Source organism: Haliotis rubra, unplaced genomic scaffold, assembly GCF_003918875.1.
Source record: "Haliotis rubra isolate DU_JTF1 unplaced genomic scaffold, ASM391887v1 Scf436, whole genome shotgun sequence".
NCBI lineage: Eukaryota > Metazoa > Mollusca > Gastropoda > Lepetellida > Haliotidae > Haliotis > Haliotis rubra.
The window spans coordinates 886,365-899,722 of record NW_025767120.1 but is presented as its reverse complement, the minus strand read 5'-3'; the positions used below and the strand labels follow the sequence as shown (position 1 = coordinate 899,722).

At 41.5% G+C, this 13,358-nt stretch overlaps 2 protein-coding genes across 2 annotated transcripts in view; both read right to left on the bottom strand.

Moving 5' to 3' along the window:
* The window catches only part of LOC124289216 (failed axon connections homolog), a 40,436-nt gene extending 37,208 nt beyond the window's left edge, over positions 1 to 3,228 (bottom strand). The window contains exons 1-2 of the mRNA XM_046725820.1: positions 3,053 to 3,228; positions 1,114 to 1,252 (exon numbers count right to left, since the gene is read on the bottom strand). Of these exons, the coding sequence (XP_046581776.1) occupies positions 1,114 to 1,252; positions 3,053 to 3,159 (246 nt within the window). The 5' untranslated portion in view covers positions 3,160 to 3,228. The remainder of the gene's footprint in view (positions 1 to 1,113; positions 1,253 to 3,052) is intronic.
* A 3,040-nt stretch (positions 3,229 to 6,268) lies between these two features.
* Positions 6,269 to 11,121, bottom strand: LOC124289214 (failed axon connections homolog). Its single transcript, XM_046725817.1, has 6 exons — positions 10,937 to 11,121; positions 9,472 to 9,610; positions 8,671 to 8,867; positions 7,972 to 8,171; positions 7,504 to 7,620; positions 6,269 to 6,801 (listed from the first exon to the last, which is right to left on the bottom strand). The coding sequence occupies exons 1-6, from the start codon at positions 11,053 to 11,055 to the stop codon at positions 6,695 to 6,697; spliced, it is 879 nt and encodes a 292-aa protein (XP_046581773.1). The 5' UTR covers positions 11,056 to 11,121; the 3' UTR covers positions 6,269 to 6,694.
* Between the last annotated feature and the right edge of the window lie 2,237 nt (positions 11,122 to 13,358).

Genomic DNA, 13,358 nt, shown 5'->3' with positions numbered 1-13,358 from the left:
TGAAAATATCTATTATCCAAGACTTGTCGTTGTCATACCCCCATCGAAGGAGGAGGAGGAACCTGAAACGACAGTACTATTCAGTCAACCATTCATGCAAGTAGATGCAAGCAAAATATGACATGGAAATGGCCAGCATCTTATCGTAAAGATATGAACTGAGGTGAACGCGTTCTTGTTTATTCCCCACTAAAGCATAACCCCAGTCAAAAGCATGCTTTGTATTAATGCCGTTTGGTTTGAACTATCTGGATACACCGGAGAAAGGATTGTTCAAGATATCAATGTGTGTTGCCTCTATGGTTACGATGGACAGGCAGATAAAAGTAAAATGGCACCAACTGACCAAAAGATTTATCGTTGTCAAATTGCCACCGGAAGATGGCAACTAACCTGAAACCACAGCACTATTGATTCACTATTCCTGCAAATATATGATAGTAAATTACAATGGAGATTGCCAGCAGCTTATCTTAGAGACGGTGATGTGAGGTGAACTGGTTCGTCCACTAAAGCAGAATAGAAGTTACATGCTATGTATTAACGTCTTTTAGTATGAGGCGGTTACGCAGTTGCACACAATGGCAGTCACTAGATTGTCTGATTCTGGCACGATTATTTACATATCACCGTCATATAGCTGGAATATTGCTGAGGTCGGAGGTAAACAAAAAAAAACTATCAATTCAAGCTATCAATGTGTGTTTGCTCTATGGTTACGATGGACAGGCAGACAGAAGTTAAATGGCACCCACTGACTGTTTCTCACCAGTATAGATGATCCTCCACCATGGTCTGCATTGCCTGAGCTACTCCTCTGTCAGCAGGACTCAGGTTCCTGTTGAGATCTACACCCAGCTTCTTGTTGAGGAATTTCATACACAGGGATGAGTCCGCTACCGGCTGCCCATTATACTCAATCCAAGTGAATTTGCCCTTTGATGGACGTTCTGTGATAGAAAGGGTTTGGGCTACAGCGTACGATGAAGCTGAATCTGTGTTTTGTTCAAAAGTAATATGAATCGTTCCTAAAGTAACCACTCGTCGTGACACAACGAGAAGATTGCGAACCGGGTCATGAAACAACACTCATGTACTCACTCTCTCACCTACCTGGTAGGGTATCTTGGCCATCCGGAGATAGGTCTCCACCTTCACCGCGAATGGCGTCATACTTGGGGCATAGGGACCTCTACCAATCTGATGATGGATCACCGTATCTCGAGGATAGTCCTTCTTTGCCTTCGTGTCTCTATGAAATATCATAAAAGATCATTGTACAGCTGATGGTTGTGTTTTGATTTGAAAATCCTTGAATGTCTCTGACGTAGACTTTAAGTATAGTGATTTAGTCGTTGTATGACATACACTGTATAAAATATTATGTTTTATGGCCGGTGTGCTGCTAATAACTGTCTTCAGTATAATTCAACACCTAAACTGATCCACATCAAACGAGGCTAAAAACTTCCAAAGTTCTGATTTACGGGCCAACTAATTTTGTTCAATGTTGCTCCTCCCCGTGAAGATCCGGGTTAGAATTGATCTTCAGTTACCGCCCGCTTGTCGTAAGAGGCGACTAATGGGATCGGGTGGTCAGCCTCGCTGACTTGGTTGACGCATGTCATCAGTTCCCAATTTCGCAGATCGATGCTCATGCTGGATTGTCTGGTCCAGACTCGATTATTTACAGTTGAGAGCTATCTGAGTTAGATCGTAGTTGGCGAAGTCGAAGGGATTCCGATTATACTCTCCAGCCACGGCGAGGGATGGTACAAAACCTACGACTACCTTGTTTGGTCGGACGCCTTGAAAAATATTATCGTATGTGAAAGCCACTTGACCTCTGGGTATGGACATCATTTTCACTTCCGTGTGAGGGTAAATATATTTAGCCGTTGTCGTAGAAAGAGCGGTGTTGTGTCCGTATATGACACTGGGGTTAACCTCGACTCTCATGATGCGAAGGACGATGTCGTCTATGTGTACCGTGTATTTTTCATCTTTTATGGTGGCCATCAAGAGAAAGGTTGGAGAGGATCTGTATAGTTTCACTTGCACGTCGACTTGGTTCATGATGTAGCGTCTAAGTTGAACGAGATCGTGCATAAGGGGACCTTCCATGTCGAAGCTCTTACTCTCCAGTATTATCTTGAATCTTTCGTACATTCCATCTGTTATGCCATGTCCTTGACGAATAGTTGCGATGTCAGCTTGGACTTGGCGTCGACTTCATTTGTAGTCAGCAACGTCTTAATGATAGCCTTGTACGGATAATAATTGTTCGTGGAATTGACGAGGCGTCCCTGTAGCCACATGTCCACTTGAGAGAATAGAGAATGCAGAAAAAGATTCACCGGAGAGCATTCGTCCGTGGGCGCTAGACTGGTTCCGTCGGCCTTGGTCACGTGACATGTGACGTACAAGGATGAGCGTCTGCGATCTATGTAATCTAGACTGTACATGTTTTGTCTGCTAATGTGAAATTCGATTGGAGCTGATCCGGATTGCAAATACGTCCTTTCTACTGCTGTTTGCGTCGGGGCAGGCAAAATAGATTCAGTTCCGAGACTGCGTTTTGCTGAGTTTGTAATTACTTTGTTTGATAAACATTCCGACACTGACATTATTGACAGCAGTAGTGGGGTATTGGTCACGCTGAGAAATTTTTGAATGGAAATTCCCATGTTAAATTTTTCGATAAAAAGAGGTCCCCAAGTTCATCAGTGTTGCAGATCGATGACGCAGTGCCAGCCTTATGTGGCCGGAAAGCAAGAAATGCAGGTCACAGACATATGAAACCATCAAGCATGGGTATGATGCACCCAAACTTAGAAAAGGCGAACCGGTATTCGAACCACATTCATCGGATTCAGCAGACGAAACTCTGAACGACGCTCGGCAGGGCGAATCGAGGCAGAACTCATTCGTCACCACTCGCCCCTTTCCGTACGTAAACTCCAAGAAGAGTTGGTCACGAATGGGTGGAACTGTGTTCAGGGAAATATCAACCGAGTATCTCTTGACTAGCTATTCACACGCCTTAACTTACCTGAAACATAGTTTCCTCAGGCCGACGACCGTTACGATGGCTACAACAGTACCTCCCACAACAAACAGTACTTTCTGGGATTTGTCCAGGTCGGTGAAAGCATCCATGATACTCTCCAAAGTTTCCCCCTGTGTATGTCAATGTGCGCTTCGCTGTATTGAACACTCCGACCTGAATAACACCCACCATCGTAATTCAAGATCATGTTGAAAAGGGGCATAACTGTTAAGGGTCTTGGACTGTCAGTTGGATCGGGTTGGTTGTCATTCACTGTTGCCATTCTTCTTGTTGTGTGTAGGCAAACGTAGTCTATTTCACGGTCTCTGATTCGCATTATTTGCCTTCCCGCCTCGCCCTTTCTGCAGTGCGAAAGCGCTATATGAAGCACGTCTAAATTTCCTCTGGCTCCTTTTCAATTTGAAAGACTATTTCTTTCCATCAAAGGGATACACATACAGAGAGTAATTTAGTAGAATTCAGATATGGTCAAATGTCGTTAAAGGATGAGTATTTAATATAATACGGTTTTAAATATTCTCCTATTTTGTTGCCATATTGCTTGAGTGTGATATTTTCGTTCGAGCACGGACTTCTCGCCCCAGGTGAATGCGTCAATTGTGTTGACCGTGTTCTGGCGCCCTGCACGATTATGATGAGCAATATTAATGAAAAGAATTGGTGATATTTGAAATTTGTAGATATAAACAAATAGATTTTTTTTAATGTATCAGTAATTAAAAGTCTGGTATCTTGGAATTAAATACAGATAAGTTCACCTAATTACTCCTATCTTGAATGGGTGCTTTTATTCCAAAGGACGATAACTCTCCTTTTAAACCTTGAGAGATGTGAACACAGGGCCAAGCTAACCTGTTACCGATTGCCGCCATTTTGGAACCCGTAGAATTTACGGACGTTTAATTGAATGTATTTGAAGATATCTGTACATCATTTCCCGCCTTTTGAGGACTGAAACAATTGATAATGATAATGATATATTTAATTATATTTTATCAACATTGCTGGTATGTTTAAATGGAATACATATATCATTAAGACAACTGAAGATATCAGTAATTAATCATCCGGACAGTTAACATCCCAATAAGTGAGTGAGTGAGGGGTTTTTTACGCCGCTTTTACAGCAATATCACGACGGGGGACACCAGAATTGGGCTTTACACATTGCGCCCATGTGGGGAATCGAACCCGGGCCTTCGGCGTGACGAGCGAACGCTTTAACCATTGGGCTACCCCACCGCCCCAACTTCATAATGAATTCATTAGTTTTGACATACATGTATTACTACTGTATGTATGTAGTTAATAGGTGAGTCCATGCTTCTTTAAGCTATATGACAGCGATATCAGAAATGGGCTTCTACCATTGCACTATGTTCCACAGAATCGAACAGGGGCCCTTGGTGTGCCGATCGAACGCATTACCTACATTTCCTTTTTGAAGATATCTGTGAATCATTTCCCGCCTTTCGGGGACTGGAATAATTTTTTTGCCGTTCTTTCATGATACTTTTATTACAGAATTGATATAAAGATATTGTCAAGATCACTAATGATATGTTTTATTTGATTGTAAATATCAGTAACGGTGAGAATCGAAGATGTCTTGAATTTAATAAAACATAACTCTCATTGAATTAATGATAGCTTAAACGAAGTATTGATATCTGAAATGCATTTCTGGATATGTATAAAAGATTAGTTATATAAGTTATCTTAAACTAAATTTTAGTTCTTTAGATGTCAAAGTTTAATAGAAATTAGACTTTAGAAATAAACATACAAATCGACTGTGCTGGTCCTTCATGTAATGTGATGTCACCTTGTGGCATTTTCAAGTGAAATATTCTTGACTTCAGTCAATTATATTGACATGTCGATAACTTCCCATTGCTGCCATTTCTTCGTATATCTATTGTTTTAACGCCGGTCATTGTTTTCGATTAAAGGGCAAGCTGTAACCAGACACCTTGGATTTCGATGCGCAGAGTTGCGTCCCCCGAGCGTACCACAATCCTATGATCGTGATTTACGACCGACGATTCGTACTGATGATGTTCCTAGGTTTGTCAGAGCTCTACCTATGCTACTGAACTTCATCAAAGTACTTAAATCTTAGGGCGTTGGGGTAGCCTAGTGATTAAAGCGTTCACTCGTTACGCCGAAGGCCCGGAGTCGATTCCCACATGGGTAAAATGTGTGAAGCCCATCCCCCGCCGTGATATTGCTGGAATATTGCTAAAAGCGGCATAAAACCATTTACACAATCACTCACTTAAATCTGAAACCTGTATGATTTCATGCTGTTGTCCGAAATTACAGAAATACTTATCAAAGCGGCGTTAAACAATGCTCACTCACTTTTATGACAAGCATTATATATTTTGGCAGAACTTAAGGCAAGATTGCTGATTTATTGCAAGTGAGCCTAATCATGTTATCAACACTTTTGTTACATATTTTGACAATTGTTTGAACACAATAGGTAATTAATAGATTTTTAAAAATACAAAACGCCTATGCGTTTCTTTGTTTGGATAGTATATATTCAGGGACTAAGCGTTAGTATAGGTCAGATATGGTTAAATGTCGTTGCACGATCATTGTATTCATTTTATATTACTGTCATGAATACTCAATGCCATTTAGAAAGTGGTCAAATGTAACATAGGAGCTTGGGATTACACTTTCTCAGTATAGTAAAGATTCTAGTACTTTTGTTGGGTTGAGTCCCATCCAAGGTGTCAGGCAGGTCTGAGGGTGTGGGTTCGACACAGTCTTATCTTCCATTGTATGCCAGCCTCAGTTGACAAGCATATTAACTTGCAATTAGTGCTGCCACTGCTTGACCAACTGCTTGAGCCTATCTGGGTCGTGTCATCCGCGATTATAACTACAGGGAAATGATCACGTCCAAGCTTGACTTCAATGGTCAAGGCGACTTCGGTACAGAGAACAGTCATGTGAAAAAGACCCGACCTTGACCTTTTATGGATCGGATGGACGCTGTGATTTGGCTAATGACATTGCTCATCGTATCAATCACGTGTATGTTTGACCTTACTCGATTATACTATACTTATATAGTTCGAGAGTTAATGTTTGTGGCGTTAAACAAAACATAAATGATAACTTGATAACAATGTAGTTCACTGTGGTTTTGGACAACCAGGAATAACACAACTAAGAACAAAGAACAGCATAATACAATTTTATTTTAAACAAAGCTATTTTCATTTCAAAGACACACAATATACATTACTGACATGCCAAGAAGATGGAGGTAGTGAATCAGTATGTGTAGCGTTGCTTTAGGTAACATTTAATTTTTATTGTGAGGGACAAAAGAATGGCCACATTATATAACTGAAGTACGTTTAGAAGCCCGACCAGTCTCAGAACTACCGACTTCTCTTAGCCCTCAACACGCACACACGCACGCACGCACGCAGGCACGCAGGCACGCGCGCACGACGCAATCAAGATCAGACACTCACTCACTGGTGCACGAAAGAGAATCTGAACTCCTTTCACAACCAAAGTATATCAACAGACTTTGGAAGAACAAGCAAATGATTCATATTATACCAAAACTGTCAGTACAGCTCTCAGGGAAAGTTACTACTTGGTTGCCTCCCTTGTTCCACCGTGTGTGATGCACTGGTCCCAGTCGGGCCAGAACGTTTCCTTCATACGTTCACAGTAGGCGGCCAGGTTGGGGTATTTGTCTACGAACAAAAGGGAGAGGTCATAAGCAACACGTATTTACCAACAAATGATAATTTTAATTCATATGTAACCAGCTAGATCATTTCAATTTATCTAAATTAAACAAATTCATACAGAACTGAAACAGTTCACATAATTTCACATCACATAGTCGAAATACATTGAGAATGGAAAGTTAAAATCTTAAAGTAATGATGTAGTTTTGTGGATTAATTGTGTTGCCTTTGTTTTTATGTATATTTGAATCAGTCTGAAATCGAAAATGCCAATCGAACGGAAAGCAACACACAACTCCCTTTATACATGTAACGACATGTTGACAGCCGGTTACAATAATGGAGGAATATTTGTCAAACTTGATTCTGTTGATGTTTATCGACTGATACGGTTTACATACCTATACAACACATTTTTGTAATTGTGATGAGGAAAAGGTAGGTGTACATTATGTACACTATGTTAACAGTACCTGCGATGTTTTGAGGCTGGTACAGAGTTCTTTAATGTATGCATTGACAGAATCTTACCTATATACAACACGATGTTCATAACATCAACGTGTGAATATTCATATATAAATCTAATACACTATCAAAGCTGGACAGGTTCAAATTACACTTTAAGTATGCCTCATCACCTGTCCATTGGAGACTTCGATTTGTGTTAAGTTAAGTGGAAATGATAACTTAAAAGTCACTTGCCCTTGAGGATGTCCTTGTGTCCAGTGCCCATGAACTGCCAGTAGAACTCTGACAGCTGACCGAACACCGCACAGTCCGTCTCACAGGGCTGGTCCCCCATCAGGAACTTCTTGGTCCCTGGAACAACCAGCATATGTGGACAGATGAATATATTTAAACAAAACAAATCACATGAAACAAAGTATCATCGCTCCTGAAATATAACAAACCACACCACAAGTGCCAAATTTCAGGATACAGTTTCATCATATTCAACACATGTGGAGGAGGTCATGGAACGTCATGCAATATTTTCCCACTTCAGGTATGATGCAATCCAGTTCCCATCGTCTGTACTGCCATTGTCGATTTCGATATAACAAGTGTCAAGTTTATATTTTGGTCCATCAGAACCTACCCTCGCTGCTCAAACATATTTAACGTCTCAGTATATAATTCAGTTCACAACAGCTTAAAACTTCTGCATACCTATGAAGTCCGACAGGGATTGTAGATCCTTCTTAAACATTTCTGTTCCCTCCTCTTCTGTGTGTCGGCCCAAGCCTTGACTCCATATTTGCTTTTTTACTTGTCGTTGAAACATCCAAAACGTAAACTTGCCTATTTTAAAAGCATTCAGCATCAAAGATTTGTCGTTGTCATATTGCATTCGGAAGAGGACAAGGAACCTGAAACCACAGTACCACAGTACTACTCATTCACTATTCAATATTCATGCAAGCAAACTATGATGGAAATTGCCAGAAGTTTATCTTAAAGACGTAATGTGTCCCCCTAAAACATAACACCTGTCGAAAGTTACAACACATCGTACATCGTGTATTAACGTATTTCGTTTGACGCCGTTACGTGAGTGAGTGAGTGAGTGAATTTGGTTTTACGCGGCGTTAGCGTTAGCAATATCACGGGAGACACCAAAATGAGCTTCACACATTGCCCCATGTAAGGAATCGCACCCAGGTCTTCGAACAAACGCTTTCACCACTAGGTTACCCGCCTAAGGGATCGAAGCACAGGATAGAATGAGCATGATGTTAATCACTGCATTGTCTAGTTCCGACATGTACACACCGCTATCATATACAAGGATTATTCAAGCAATCAATGTTTGCCGTAATGGCTACCATGGACAGACAGATTAAATGGCACCAACTGACTGTTTCTCACCAGTACAGATGTTCCTCCGCCATAACCTGCATCGCCTGAGCTACTCCTCTGTCAGCAGGACTCAGGTTCCTGTTGAGGTCCACTCCCAGCTTCTTGTTGAGGAACTCGATGCACAGTGTAGAGTCCGCCACTGCCTGTCCATTATACTCAATCCAAGTGAATTTGCCTTTTGATGAAGGTTGAAACCCATGGACGTTCTGTGTGGACGATCATATTTTCATGTAGAAAACAGACACTTACATGGCTTAGGATTAGAGTGATTCATAAAGGATTAGGGTATTAGTGCTTGATCCAACTGAATATGTGTTTTGTGAAACAGCTAGGGTATGAATCGCTACTCATGCAGTCAACATCTTGCTTTCTTCGACCAGATTCAGAGTGGGTGAGTGTGAGTGTGGGATTCACCCATGAGGGGAATAGAACCCGGGTCTTGAGCGTGACGAGTGAGTGAGTGAGTGAGTTTAGTTTTACGCCGCACTCAGCTGTAGTCCAGCTATATGGCGGCGGTCTGTAAATAATCGAGTCTGGACCAGACATTCCAGTGATCAACAGCATGAGCAGCGATCTGCGCAATAGGTAACCGATGACATGTGTCAACCAAGTCAGCGAGCCTGACCACCCGATCCCGTTAGTCGCATCTTACGACGAGCATGGGTTACTGAAAATCCATATTCTAACCCTGACATTCATGGGTATTCGGCGTGACGAGCGGACGCTACTAGATTCCGATATGTCGTGACACAATGAGAATATTGCGAACTGCGGCATGAAACAACGCTCATTCACTCATCTCTCACCTACCTGGTAGGGTATCTTGGCCATCCGGAGATAGGTCTCCAGCTTCACCGCAAATGGCGTCATGCTTGGGGCGTAGGGACTTCTACCGACCTGATGATGGATCACCGTATCTCGAGGATAGTCCTTCTTTGTCTTTTTCTCTCTATAAAATATTGTAATAGATCAAGGAACAGCTGATTATTCTCACTTGTCGCTGACATAAACTTAAAGTATTGTAACCCAGTCATTGTACGACATACACTGTGTAATTTAGTGTTCCATGATTTTAAACCGATATGCTACTCGTGACTGTTTTAAAATAGTACAATGGGCCGCTTCCGTGGTGTAGTGGTTAGAGCATCCGCCTGGAGGGCGGGAGCTTGCGGGTTCGATCTCCGGCCACGTCATACCAACATGCGTTAAAATATGGTACTTGTTGGTCCCTGCCTGGCGCTCGGCATTAATGGGTACAACAATGACTGGTCGGCTCGGAGTCAGTATAATGTGTTTGAGTGGTGTATTCATGCTTAACTACGGCATGGCATGTCAGTGAGCGAGCACTATAAAACCAGCTTAAATCTGGGCTACTACAAGCAGCCGGAATGCAGTCTCATATTGTTAAACATACAAGAGGAGTCTTCTGAATAGAAAAAAAATATACAGTCGAGCACCGTTGTCTCGATATTCATGGGACCAAGAAAAATATCGAGTTATCCGAACTTCGAGACGTCAGACCAGGGCATATCATCACATATCACTATGAAAGAAAACAAAACGTTTCTCAGTATGTTTTGATTCGAAACTAAAATCCGTTATCAAAAGTTTTAGTTGTAACAGTGAGTACTTCCTTATTAAATCCTTCTTAATTAATCCTCATTAAATAACAACTGTCGACTCAATTAGCCCTAATTAGTTTTCACTACCGCATCCCTTTGATTCATGCCGCACCGTGTGTAAACGTGTGGAAACAATCTCACTTCAGATGGATAATTGCCCACGAAAGGTAGGTGAATATCGAGTTTCTTTGCAAATATCGAGTTAAAAGGGTAATTTTGCTTGTTGGGACCATGACATTATATCGAGATATCCGAACTATTGAGACATACGTATCGAGTTAAAAGAGCTTGAATAATGATAAATTATAAAGGATTTTGCCGGGACCAAGATGTTATATCGAGACAACCGCGAGATATCGAGTTATCATACTTATGGTCTCTCCAGCATCTCGTTTTGTTAGGGTGAGTGAGTGAATTTGGTTTAATGCCAGTTTCAACAGTGTTACAGTCAAATGGCGGCTTTAAGTCTGAGGAAAGCCAGACATGTCGGTTAAACGTTCGAGCACGCGTATTGTGCTCACATAGAGGGGCGAGCCTGTATTCCAACCCATACGACGCTCTGCAGAGCGACGTCGACAACTGGGTCACCCGTTTGTTTAGCGAAATATCGAGTGAGTATATCTCTTGACTAGCTGTTCACACGAGATACTTACTTGAAACATAGTTTCCTCAGGCCGATGACCGATACGATTGATACGACAATACCTCCGACAGCATACAGTACTTTCTGTGATGTGTCCAGGTCGGTGAAACTATCCACGATACTCTCCATCGTTTTCTGGGTATGCCACTGAACCTACGCTGTGTTAAACTGGCCGACCTAAATAACATCCACCATGATTATCGGTATTTCAAGATCATGTTGAAAAGGGGCATAAGTGGTAAGGGCCTTGGACTGTCAGTTGGATCGGGTAGATAAACAGTCGTTTTCGCCCTTGTGTAGGGTCAAACATAGTCTGTCTTACAGTTTCTGATTCGCATTATTTTCTTTTCCGCTTCGCCCTTTCTGCAGCGGAAAGCAAGTCTAGATTTCCTCAGGTTCTGACTCTCCCTTCTTACTGGGGCTCCTATACAATTTCAAAGGAAGTAAATATTCAAAGATTAAGACTCAGCATAGGTCAGGTATGGTCAAATGTACGTCGTTACAGGATCATTACATCTTCAGTTTTTATAACTGTCGTGCTACATTTTATTTGTTTGCCATATGTGCTTGAGTGTGATATTTCTGCTCGAGCATAAACTCTCTACCTTCCCCACACAGGTGAATGCATCAGTTCTGCTGACTGCACGGGGTGGTGGGGTAGCTTAGTGGTTAAAGCGTTTGCTCGTCACGCTGAAGACCCGGGTTCGATTCCCCACATGGGTGCAGTGTGTGAAGCCCATATCTGGTGTCCCCCGCTGTGCTGGAACATTGCTAAATGCGGCGTAAAACAAAACTCACTCACTCACTCACTGACTGTACGGATATGATGATGTATATAATTGAAAATAGTTGATGTTATTTGAAATTTGTATACTACCATTAGAACACGATTTGAAGATATAAACAAATTCATGTTTCCAATGTATCCGTTATTTCTTTTCTTGAAACTTGATAAAACTTGAACACTGTTCACTGTGTAAAAGAAATACTTTGATGAACATAAATGCACCTTCTCGAAGCGACGTACGTTGACAGTGGCTTACCAGAGAGTGAATGTTTGGAGTTATTCAGGTCGGTGTGTTCACCCACGTACAACCGGTATCCAGGTCAGGTACATACTTGTCGACGATTCACGAACCATGGAGGGATTTTTAGACACTTTCGTAGACGGGTCACAGAAAATTGCATATGCAGTCGGAGGTGTTGTAGTAGCTGTTGCATCGGTCGCCGTCCTCAGGCAGCTGTTGTTAAAGTATGTAGTAACATCTAGTTATCAAGTCAGCTGCGGAAACCATAGCTAAGATACATAGCGTTCACTGACATGAACAAATGGCAAAGTGGAAGGAGAGTATTGAAAGGTTTTTAAGTTCTGCTTTGGAAAAGAGCACAACCACCAAATTCAGTCGAAGTCAAACTTGTTGCCACGGAAAAATATAGTATTCAGAATTCCAAAACTACCAAAAGGCACCAATACACCACAAGGCCAATCTATGTGCCAAGTTTGGCGAAGAAATAGTGAACGGTTTTACAGTTCTGCTGCGGAAAAAGAACACTACTTACCAATTTCAGTCGAAGTCGAAATTGTTGCCATGGAAACACACACAAAAATATTTTATGCAAACATCCAAAACTACCACAAAGGCACCAGTACACCACCAGATCTATCTATGTGCATAGTTTGGTGAAGAAATAGTGAACGGTTTTGAAGTTCTGCTCCGGAACAGACGAATGTGCACAGACAACGTGCATTTTACTAACCACAAATGTAAACAGAGAAATATTTCAGGTTTTGTGGTACAAATGAAATTATAGATAATTAATTCGTGAACTCATTAATAATTTAATTCCTAATTTCTAATTAGTCTTATTAGTAAACTCTGTTTTGTAGGCAAATATTCAGGAGTAGTACAGAGACACCCATGGAACTGTTAAGGTGACAGCAATAATCTGATATTATATGAAGCATTGAAAACTCATCAGCAAATCCTTTGAAAACAGCTGTTGAAAGAGCAGGGATGGTCAATCAGTCTAGATTGGAAACGAAAGTCTCCATACACTCGTTTTAATTGCCTAAATATGTATGAAAATTTGTTGTAAACAAACAACGAGGTATGGAACACGTGTGTTACTATTTTAGGGAGGGAATCCCTTTCGCGTCACAGGTCACGTGATTCAAAATGGCGCCACTCGTATGTGAGCGATCATCTGAAATGTTTGATGGCTTGTAAATATTGATTTTTAGATATTTTGATAACGAAAATAGGGCGCACGTGTAGGTATAAGTACAAAGAAGTCATTTATAAAAGGTTTTCGTGCGCAAAAATCGTAACGAGTGCGCGAAAGTGTGACAAAGGATTTCCACCATTGCGGCCTATGGAGGTGCTCCATAGCGTTCATGTCAGTGAACACTATGTATCTTAGCTGCGGAAACC